Source organism: Sturnira hondurensis, unplaced genomic scaffold, assembly GCF_014824575.4.
Source record: "Sturnira hondurensis isolate 20B ecotype Veracruz unplaced genomic scaffold, ASM1482457v3 Scaffold0013063, whole genome shotgun sequence".
NCBI lineage: Eukaryota > Metazoa > Chordata > Mammalia > Chiroptera > Phyllostomidae > Sturnira > Sturnira hondurensis.
This window is the reverse complement of record NW_028085694.1, coordinates 4,233,901-4,245,043: the sequence shown is the minus strand read 5'-3', so window position 1 is coordinate 4,245,043 and position 11,143 is coordinate 4,233,901. Positions and strand designations below refer to the sequence as shown.

General features: G+C 40.5%; 1 protein-coding gene across 2 annotated transcripts in view; it reads left to right on the top strand.

Annotated features, from left to right (window-relative positions):
• Window positions 1-2,266: 2,266 nt before the first annotated feature.
• The window catches only part of SAMD13 (sterile alpha motif domain containing 13), a 58,452-nt gene continuing 49,575 nt past the window's right edge, over window positions 2,267-11,143 (top strand). The window contains exons 1-2 of one of the 2 annotated variants that reach the window (XM_037060973.1): window positions 2,267-2,368; window positions 7,522-7,606. In XM_037060973.1, coding sequence (XP_036916868.1) covers window positions 2,359-2,368; window positions 7,522-7,606 — 95 coding nt within the window. In that variant the 5' untranslated portion in view covers window positions 2,267-2,358. Of the gene's footprint in view, window positions 2,369-6,081; window positions 6,167-7,521; window positions 7,607-11,143 lie in introns of those variants that run through there. The other variant, XM_037060976.1, reaches the window with a different exon arrangement.

The window sequence follows — 11,143 nt, the reverse complement described above, 5'->3', positions numbered from 1 at the left end:
TCAACATGGAACTGCTCAGGCAAGCCTAAACTACGAGACACAATAAAACAGTCAGATGCTTGCCTCCATCTTTAGAATCGTCATTAAATAGCCACAAAATGGACAGTATTAGTCATTAAAATTCCAAGAATATACCACCACATTCCAGGAAAATTTAATATGTTTTAAACTGTGTGGAAAACACTTTGTTTATACGTAAAATAGATTCTAGGCTCAGGTAAATATAAACAGGTTCTCCATCGACTTCAAGGAGTAGTGGGAGAGTCAAGTCACACAGGACGCAGAACAACTCTTTGCCATGCAGGACGGACCTGAGCATTGCAAGATGTTTAGTGTCTTTGGCTGACCACCGCATTCTAGTCCTTTCCCCTCTGCAATCACTTCGACAAGCAAAATCACTCTGGTAAGTTTCAAAACAACTCCTGGAGGCACTTCCATCTCAACTGACTCTTGATTTCTAAATTCATTGGTCTCTGTTCTGCTATCATTGGCTACCTCCCTGTAGAGTCTGACCCATCCAGGAACTCCTCCTCACTCCACCTCACCCCCTGGGTTGCCTGTCATTGCACTCTTGCAGCTTTCCTTTCCCCTCTCTCCAATTCCTGCCTGGTGTCATTGTCTAACTCCTTACCCCCCACCCCCATCTCTGCTGCCTTTCCTATTTCCTCCCCATGTGATCTTCAACTACCTCTCCTAAGTAACTGACTCTCAAAGCTCCAGGCTACACATGATATCCAGATCCATACTTCCAACTGCCACTCTGCCACCCATGTACACAAAGCTGCAAGTTATACATGTCCAACACCAAGCCAGTCATTTTCCTCCAAGCCATGCTATTCTGTCAGTTGTACCTATTTATGTGAATGACGACATCATCCACTTAATCTAAAAATGACAACCATCTTTGATACTCTAGACCTCTTTCCCCACATCCAATTGATTGCACTGTTCTGTCCATTTTTCCTTCCGAAGTGTCTCATAACTGCTTCCTTTCTACCCCTGTACTTCAAGCTATCATTACCCAGAACTTAGAAAACTGTCACAGTCTCCTAACTGGTACTTTTACTTCAATTTATCTTTTGATGCCTCCACAAAAGGAGTTTCTGCAAATAATAATAGTATGAATAAATAATATTATTTATATTTAGTATAGTGCCTGGCATATAATAAGTATAAATAGTATTTATACACTATAATAATATTAATATATTTTTAACTTTATTTATTTAATAATAAATAATAATTACACTATACAAAATGCTTTCCATATCCTTTAATTCACACAGCCACATCATAAAGTGGGAACTATTATTGAAATCTTAAAGAGGATGTTTGGGAGGTTAAATAACTTACCTAAGATCACAGAGGTAGCTCTGAAGTGCCACCACCAGGATTCCGGGTCCATCTGGCTTCTAAAACTTGTTTATTTTTGCTTTAAAAAATACGTATACAACTTTTCCTATGGCTTCTAGACTAATTACAACGTTCCATTTGGTCTCTATCCCCATCCCACCTGGCTTTTCCTTCCCACTCTATTCTTCCAATCCACGGGTTCTTCTTTTGGTTTTACTTACATCCTTATTTAACAAGGGCCTATTCCTCAGCTATTTCAAGGAAGTCCGTCAGGGCAGGCTCCTCTTCTCTCACTTCCCCACCACATCTGTCCGCAGCTCCCTACCCGCAAGAGAAGGTTCTGGAAGGAAATGGAGAGTGTGAGTTGCTCCAACCTTGGTAGGTGCTAACAAAAACAAAAACAAACAAACAAAAAACCCCCCTGCATCTTGAGTTTTTCTCTGTCTCCGTGTTGCTTTATGATTCTGATAAAATAAATCAGCCACTGTAGAGTGCTCTATAAATGTAAGGTGCAATGATTTTCTCTCCCTTTGCATACCCAGGGCTTCAACTCAGTTCTCTGTGAGCAACAGATTCGGTTTTTCAAGCAGGAATGCCACGTGTGTGCTGGGGGTGAAAGAGAAAGTAAGGCCCTCAATAACATAAACTTGGTCTGGGAAATCGCTTTCTCATTACTGCCAAAACTCACTGAATAAAACGTGGTTTTCGTCGGAAACTCCCCAGTGTAAAAGTCTTTCTAGGAGTGTTCCCCTCCCCCCAGTCCCTGGAGGATTTAAGTTTTTAACACTGTCCTCCCTTACATTCACAAGGCCCCTTCTCCAGGCCATTCCCATCACTTCACTCCCTGGCCTCCAGGGTTCCTGCCGGCCCCGCCAACGACCCCCGCCCCGCCAGCCCCGGGAGGACTACAAGTCCCGGCGTGCAGCGCGCGCCCGCCGGCCGCACTGGGGCTGGTGCTCAGCGTCCGACGAGCTCTGCGCCGGGTAGACCCTCCCGGCACGGGCCATGCGGAGAGGTGAGTGATACACTAGTGCTGTGAGGGCTGTGGGAACGCTCCCACCCTCTCCCTTCTCCAGGGTGAGAGGAAACGAAGAAAGTCCCAATAAAAACCCTCCCTCGTCTCTGCTGTGTGTCTGGTGCCTCTTCAGCTTGTTGCACCCACGAGCGTGTCACCCTGGAGTGGAACTGGGGGCAGAAGCGTGCCCGGCCGGCGGCGGCTGCGGAGTAGCGTTCGCGGGATGGAGCCGGGTGGTGGCGCGGCTCGGCTGGGACCACACTTCTTTTCCAAAGACAGGCTGCCTCGGGGGACCCCCAAACTCAAAACGAACCGTTTCCTCTTGAAAGTCTTGGCCAGAAACTTTTCCCTCTGTCGCCGGTGCCACAAGCGACTTTTTGGCTTTCGGACGGCGCCGCGGGTCCAAAGAGGCTTTTTGGCGTCCTCTCCTGTCCTGCACCCAGCGCCCCCTCTCCAGGCCACTCCTCACTTTACCTCGAGCCGCCTTTGAGGGCGGTTGAACTCTGCCATGCCCTGGGGAGACTTACCGAGATTTGTTCAGCAGCCATATGGACCCAGGTCTGCACTGTGTTGTGGGCTGGACACTCTTGAGGGCCGATGCTGGCGGGAAGCAGGGGCGATGGCACCTGTGGAATGGCTCTGGCTTTCTAGGCAAGGCTGCTCATTCTGGGGGATGACTCCTGATCAATAAAAGAGGCGTAAGGGAGGCGCCCCACCCCCGGGCACCATTCAGTCCCTTTCTGACCCATCCCCCGCGCCCCATCTAAACCCATTCCCCAGTGTGCTCAGAAGTGCTGCTCCAGAATCCCAACATGAGGACCGACGAAGGTGTTTTAGCACTGTCCGTAGTAGCCTGGATCAGAGGGTCTTGTTTGTTTGCATCTCTCACACCCTATATTAACACACACTCATCACGGACACTACACATTCTGCAAACACATACACATTACACACACCGCAAACAGGTGCAGCAGGCACACACAGTGCACATAGCATAAAATTACACTGATCACACACATGGCACACACACCCGTGAGGGGACCCAGAAACCAAAATATATGAACAATCGTGAATTTATTCTTACATGTTTAAACATCAGTCACTTTCGAAGTGCTCTCTATTTGATGCAGTACACCTATGGAGACCTTTTCCCCACTGCCCAAAATAGTTTTTGAATTCTTCAATTTTGATGCCCCTTAGTGCTTTTGCCATTTTTTGTTTCACCTCTTCCACATCAGCAAAGCGTTTACCTTTGAGGACTTTTTTTCTTCTCGGGAAATAATAAAGTCACTCCAACCCTGTGAATAGGTAGGGTGGAGCATGGTAGTCATGCTGTTTTTGGTCAAAAACTACTGAACATAATGCAGTGTGGACAGGTATGCTCATAAATTACCCATCATAAACTGGGCAAACACCTTGAAAGAGCCTTCAAAAAATTACTGAAGCCAAACGTAGCCTCTCACAACAGTGGCTGCTGGTACCCTGATACAGGTGGGTACCTAGAACATGCACCTAGCTGGGGAAGCCTGTACTACAAGGGCCCCACCCTCCAGAGGATAATTCCATGTTTTTTGTTTTTTGTTTGGTCCCCACCTTGTGCATTATACCATCTATGCTACACACCACAAACACCGTGCACATTACATACATATCATTTTTATTAGCAGAAAGGAAGGTTAATATTAGTTTGCTGAAGGGAGTGGAGAGGAAGTGGGTGAACACTAGTATATATACTCATACCCACAAATGTCATTCTATTCCGAAGTTAGAAACTAGCTCATGCGTGAAACCTCCTAGTGTCAGAATTTAGAACGCCTTTGTGGCTCATTATTTATGGAATGGGGTTATTTCCTATACCTTCATAAACCCTTACTCTCATCTCAGGCAAACTTTGATCACAGCAGGCAAGACAGGAGAGGATGTTCTCTATATGTAGAAAGAAATTCTTGGAGAATTTTCACAGAATCTTTCTTCCCGTGATTGTGTCTAAGGAAGAGTCGGGCGTGACCATGTTTTCATTGCCCCTCCTTTCAAGAGTAGAGCCGAATCTGATTTTGCTTTGAGGAGTGGTGTGATGGTACTGTGAAGACACCTTCCTTTCTCCCAGGACTCACAACCCTCCCCTGTTCCATTTGAGTTTAGCTGAAGAACAGTTCAAGAAATTCAGATCAATTCCAAAAGCATTATAAAATCCGTTAGTGAAAGAGCTCTCTATCTCCAGAGGAGTTCATCATTTTGATCAGTGATGGTAAAAGACCCACCTATTTGACCCTTGCTCAATAAATTATGCTAAAAAATATATGAACACTTGGAAGTGTCACATAAATTTTTACTTGCTTTTTCAAGGGGGCAATGCCAAACATGGCCAGAGAAAAATCTTTCTCAGCAGGGATTTTTCAAGAAGTTCAAAATTTCTAATGTCATTCCTGGAATAAGTAAGAGAAAAAATAAATTCAGTTTGCAAATTTAGATCATAGTTCCTGATCTAGTGACCTTAAAAAATTATGAGTAAAAGGGTGACCCACAGATTTCTCCTCAATTCTGCCTGAAATCTAAACAGTATTACAGCAGCAGATGACTTTTTCTAGGATCCTTCTTGGGAGGCTGTATTCTCTGCCCTATCTTGAGTGACTTTGTTCACATCTTGGCCTACAAGTGCTCGAATGTTGGCAACTATGTTTTCATGTGTCTGCAGCATGTTTGTGGAATGGGCATGTTTGTCTCCATCCTTGTTTCCAGCCAAGCAAGAGAACTGTGAGACTGATCAGGGTAACTTCACCGGAAGACCATGCCCAGTCTCCACTCCACCTCCCAATTTCCTGAATTTGGATTTAGGATGGTGGAAGATACTATGAATTTGAGGATTGGCATAATATCTTCTTTTTCATACGTAACTAATAGAGTACCAGGTGCTCATAGATAATAAGTGTGAATTGAATATATGCAATTATGCTTTTCTGTTCAACTGGGATAAACAGTTAAAATTAAACCTCCCAGAACTAATTGTTTTGGAGAATAAAGTTTGCTTCATTTTTAATTTTTGCTAACTTCATCTGGTAGGATGAATACCAAAATAAAAGAATGTGGGTGTTCTCCAGAGATCTGGTGATCTTCTTTGCATCCTCTGAAATATGTTATTTCCTGCATAATGAAGTAAAAGGATTTTCTGTTGGGCAGTGCTTTTCTTATCCTCACAAAGAGATTACTTAAAAGCCAGCCCTGGGAACTTTGTATACAAGTCTCTATTAGGAAAAAAGAGAAACGTGGGACTGCAGCTTCTGCGTGTTCACTGGTCATAGTGCATAAACACTAAGTTCTTTCTCTTCTTTTCTCTTATATTTTTTTCTCCCACTGGGGAGAAAAAGAGTTTGAAACATGACATTCATGTTCAGAACAATACCAAACACTTACCATGCAGCAACAATGAAGGGGAGGGCGAAAATAAGCCATTGATACAGCTTGTTTTTCTATGTGCAGGAGAGGTGTGGGGAGAATTGGGCAGTTCTTGCACTTGGGATTCATTCACTTCCACTAATTGGGCTGAAGGTAGTTTGCAAAAGTGAACGGGCACACTGTAGCTTTAAAAAGTCAGCCATGAACCAGAAGGCAGTTGGTGCAGCTTGTGTGTGATTCCTAACGTCATGTTGGCTCAGAGCCAGCCTGGTTTTATTTCACTGTGTCAAATTGTACCTCCTTATTGAATTCCTTTGCCAGCCTACTTTGTGAAAGAAAACATTGGGGTTTCTTTGGCTGTTCTTGATAAGCCTATAAAAAATGACATGTTTTAGTTGCTTCTAGGTAGGTTTTCTTTTTACTCTTCCACAAAAAAAGAAAATAATAATAATAAGACAATGTAGTGTGGTGGTAGAGAGTATCATTGTGAGTGTTTTGTTTTGTTTTGTTTTCTGAGATGCTTAGAAAATGGTGAATATGTGAACAGTTTCCAACTGAAGTGAAATCATTCTTTTGGCTTGGAGCAGCAGCACTATCTTCTGTCTCCTCTGTGACGGTGTGTGAATGTATGTTAATGCCTATACGTATATGAAATGTGGGGTTTCTCTCTGAATGCTCTAAGTGCTTTAGCGACTGGAAGTTTGTGTGTGTGTGTGTGTGTGTGTGTGTGTGAGGAGTGAAGATTATCCCACACTTACAGTATTATTTGTTAATCATCTACTTCTCTAACAGTGATAAAATCTTGTGAATATACTAAATGGTGCACTTGTCATGTCAGAGTAATCCCTAGAGAAGGGGTGCCGAACTATAAAGTGATTTGAGAGGAAATGTATTTAATTTATGGCTTCAGCTGTAGAAGAGCAAGCACATTTCAGAACTAGTTTTTTTTAAGCAGTTTTGTTCATAGCTTTTTCATCTTGCTAATTGCATATTAGTTGCAGAGGGTTTTTATTTTTTCACAGTGCTCATCCTACTAAACAAAAAGACAAAGTGATGGATGCTGTTATATCTCCTTGAGTGTTCTGGTGATTTTTACATAAATCTAATTAGCTGCCTCCCCTCTCTTACACACATCCTAGCACCACCTTTCCATGCGAAAGGCTATCTGACATTTTTGTGAGCTTCCAGCGTTATCAAAGCGTGGCCATCTCACGGGCTTGTGAGGCTTTCACTGAGAGTGTGTGAGGTAGGGGGATACTTGCTAACAAAAGCTTTAAGTGCTCTTTGGCATTGTTACGAAAAAAATATAGAAGGAGAGGGAGTGAACAAAAAAACCCCAACCAAATGCAATAAGAAAAAAGAAATCACAGCCCATGGTGGAAAGGGGCAGGAAAAGGGGGATTGTTTTTCTCCACTTTGCCTCAATTTGTGAGTTGCAATGTCTTAAGTGAGAGCTTGCACCCAGAGGAAGCTGTGCCAGTTCACACAGAACTTGTTTTGAACAAGGATTCAATTTCATTTGCAAATGCTTATTGTCAAGGCAGGGAGTGCCAGAGCAGAGGAAAGCACCCCTATCCGTCTCCTCCAGTTCTTTAGGTTTAATCACATCTCTCCAATCGCTGAGGGAACTGGAGATTTAAACAAACATACGTGAACTGGTGTGAAGCTGTAAAAGGAACCATTATGTTTCTGATTCAGAATATATATTCGTCTCTCACTTTCTAAGAATTAAACACAAGCTTTTCTCCCTTATTAATTAGTTGCTGAAGTAAAGGAACCCTGCAGCCTTCCCATGCTATCTGTTGACATGGAAAACAAGGAAAATGGCTCTGTCGGTGTAAAAAAGTAAGTGAAACTGGCTTGTGAGTTCTGCTTCTGCAAACAGAGGGACTTGCTTTCTATTTTTATACTTCTTGCTTATCTACTACAAGGCACTGTTTGGGCTGGTCTTGTTCTGGTTGGTCTGCACTGGCCACCAGCCTCCTTTCTCACCCTTAACCCCAGTTGCCTTTTTCCATATTCCATTTCTAAGACAGATGACTCAGACATCAAACTATGCAAAAAGGGTTAGTGGATCAAGCTTTGGAATAGGGATGGTTCAGGATTTCAGCCCTGCATTCTCTGTATGAAAAAAAAAACCACATCAAGCAGGCATACTCTGCCTTCCAAGTCCATAGGCTACAAGGTGCGGCAGAAAAGAGAGTTCAAGTCTTTTTAAATGAAATCACCTCTCTCAAAACCGTGAGCTACAGTGAAGGAAGGGAAAAAACTTCAGTGAGAATGCGAAGTTTTAACAACTTTCCTGTGCTAATTTTATGAACTTTTCTTTGAATGTGGCAGATTTCAATACATACCATAGCATTCTATTTTAATGTCTGTCCTCACATTTGAAATTTCTGATCGTATTTATTGTGAGTTATGTGCTTGATGTTTTTTAAATAGGAAAATTCAGCTGCATTATATAGTTGTTCTGCATTCTGAAGCAGAAAAAATTAACTAAGATATCTGTGAATATCTGAAAAAATTATATATTTTCATTTAGGAGTTATATTGACGCTAATAACCACTTTGATTACAAGGATAAAGTTCCAAAGGGATGTTATCTATTTCATTTCTTTCCATGTCATTTATTTTAAAATTGCCTTCAACTTGAGCTTTGGAGGGAGCTCATTACATGCAGTCCATAGAAGCTGTGATGTCTGAGTGAGGAAACACTGTGCTATCTGTGTTTATAAATAGAAGGTATATTGTCTATTACAGTTACATTAAACTTAATAAAATCTGCTTTTTAGAATTCTCATATAATTTATATGAGTGTCATGATGCCATCCTTATTCCCATTCTTGAAATTCAGGGTAGGTGGATGTAGGAGAAATGAAAGAAACAGCTCTTTCGTGCATGCGTGACTGCAGAGCTGTGCAAGGGAACTTGAGCAATGATGGCAAAGTTCTGTTCTGTGCTGTCCCAGAATGGTAGCCGCTAGCCATGTGTGGCTGTTAAAAACTTGAAATGTGACTAGGGTAACTGATGAACTGAACTCTTAATTTTATTCAATTTTAATCAATTTTAAGAGTTAACAGCTTTATTGAAATATAATTGCATATAATGAACTACATGTGTTTAAAGTATGAAATTCCATAGGTTTTGACATCTGTATACACCCATGAAACCATTACAATTAAGATAACAAATATACCCATCACCCCCAAAGTTTCCTCATAATCCTTTGTATTTTCCACTGCCCACCCCTCCACTCTTCCCTGCCTATGTATTCCTAGGCAACCACTTATATGTTACTGTAGATTAGTTTCCTTTATCTACAATTTTACACAAATGGAATGATTCAGAAAGTACTTTTTTTTTCAATGGGGAGGGAGGTCTAGTTTCATTCACCCAAACTGATTAATGTGGGATTCCGTTATCTCATAGTGAGTACTGATAGTTCATTACTTTTTATTGCTAAGTAATATTTCATTGTATGGATGAATAATTTGTTCACTATTTATCCATCCACTTGTTGGTAGACATTTGGGTTGATTACATTTGTTAGGTATTAGAAATAAAGCTGCTTTGACTATTTGTGTACAGGTCTATGTGTGGACATATGCTTTTATTTCTCTTGGATAAATATTTAAGAATGGGATGACTGGGCTGTGTGGTAGGTATATGTTTAACATTTTAAGAAACTGCCAAACTATTTTCCAAACTCATTGTCCTATTTTACATTTCCACCAGCAGTGTGTGAGCTTTCCAGTTCTATATACTCATGAACATGATTTGGAAATATTTTCTTGTACTAAGGGATTTGTCTTTTCATTCTCTTTAGTGCCTTTCGAAGTGTAGATTTTCATTTTGATGAAGTCCAGTTTATCAATTTTTAAATCATATTGGTAGTGTTTTTAGTGTCAAATCTAAGAAATATTTGCCTAACCCAAGGTCACAGAAATTTTCTCTTATGATTTCTTAGATTCAGGACTATGCTTTTTTTTAGTTAATTTTTGTGTACAGTGTGAGATGAGGATAACAGCGTTTATGTTGATGGTGGTGGTGGTTTTTTGGGGTGTGAATATTCAGTTATTTTAGCATTTGTTGAATTGAACTTTGTTGAAAAATTGATTGATTATATATGTGTGAATCTATTTCTGGAGTTGCTATTCCCTTCCATGGTTAATTTTGTATATATTCATGCCAGTACAACACTATTTTGATAACTATAGCTTTATAATAGATCTTAACATCAGTTTGTGCTATCCATCCAACTTTGTTCTTTCTCAAACTCATTTTGCCTCTCCTAGGTCCTTTGCATTTTTATATGAACTTTAGAATCAGGTTGTCAATTTCCACAAAAAAAATGCCTACTTGGTGATTCGATTGTCATTGCACTGAATTATAGATCAGTTGAGGGAGAACTGACATTTTTAACAGCATGTGATTTTCCAACTCATTAACACAGCATTTTCCTCCATTTACTCAGTTCTTCTTTAATTTCTCTCCACACTGTTTTGTTGTGTTCAGTGTGCAGGTTTTGTGCACCCCTACATATTTCATATTTTTATTCTGTGATAAATGGTGTTGCTTTTCAAAATTTTAAGTTTTAATTGTTTGTTGCTACTCTCTAGAAACCCAGTGGATTCTTTTATATCTACCTTGTATCCCACAACCTTGCTAAACTCACTAAAAACTTGTAGTAGGTTTTTGGTGTTTAACATAGACAGTTATGTCCTGTGAGTAAAGACAGTTTTACTGCTTCCTTACCAATGTGGATGCCTTTTATTTCTTTTCCTACCTTATTACGCAGAATAAGACCTCCAAAGAAAAGCTGAATAGAGTGGTGAGATTAGACGTCCTAGTTTTGTTCCTGATCTAAACAGAAGACATTTAATCTTTTTCTTACCTTTCTTCTTCTATACATAATGTCTCTTTTTTCCTGTCTGCTTTTACTTTTCCTCTATTATTGATTTTTAAGCAGCTTGATTATGAGATTCAGTGTAGTTTTCTTCATCTTTCTGGTGTTTGAAATAGATTTTGGTTTTCTTTTGGGGGGGATGGTCTGTGGCTTAGTTTTCATCAAATTTGAACATTTTCAACCATTATTTTTCAGTTTTTTTGTTTCCCCTCACTTCTCCTTTGGGGACTTCCATTATAGGTATACTTGATCACTTGATATTGTCCTACAGTTCCTAACAGTTCATTGTCCTGTTAATTTTTTTGTCTTGTAGCTCTGTGTTTCACTTTGAATAGTCTCTTTTGCTTGCCTTCAAGTTCATTAATTTTTTCCCTGAAATATATAATCTCTTGTTAAACCAATATATTTTTCACTTCAGACAATGTAGTTTCTTTCTCTAGAGTCAAAGTTGGATTATTTTTTAATATTTCCCATGT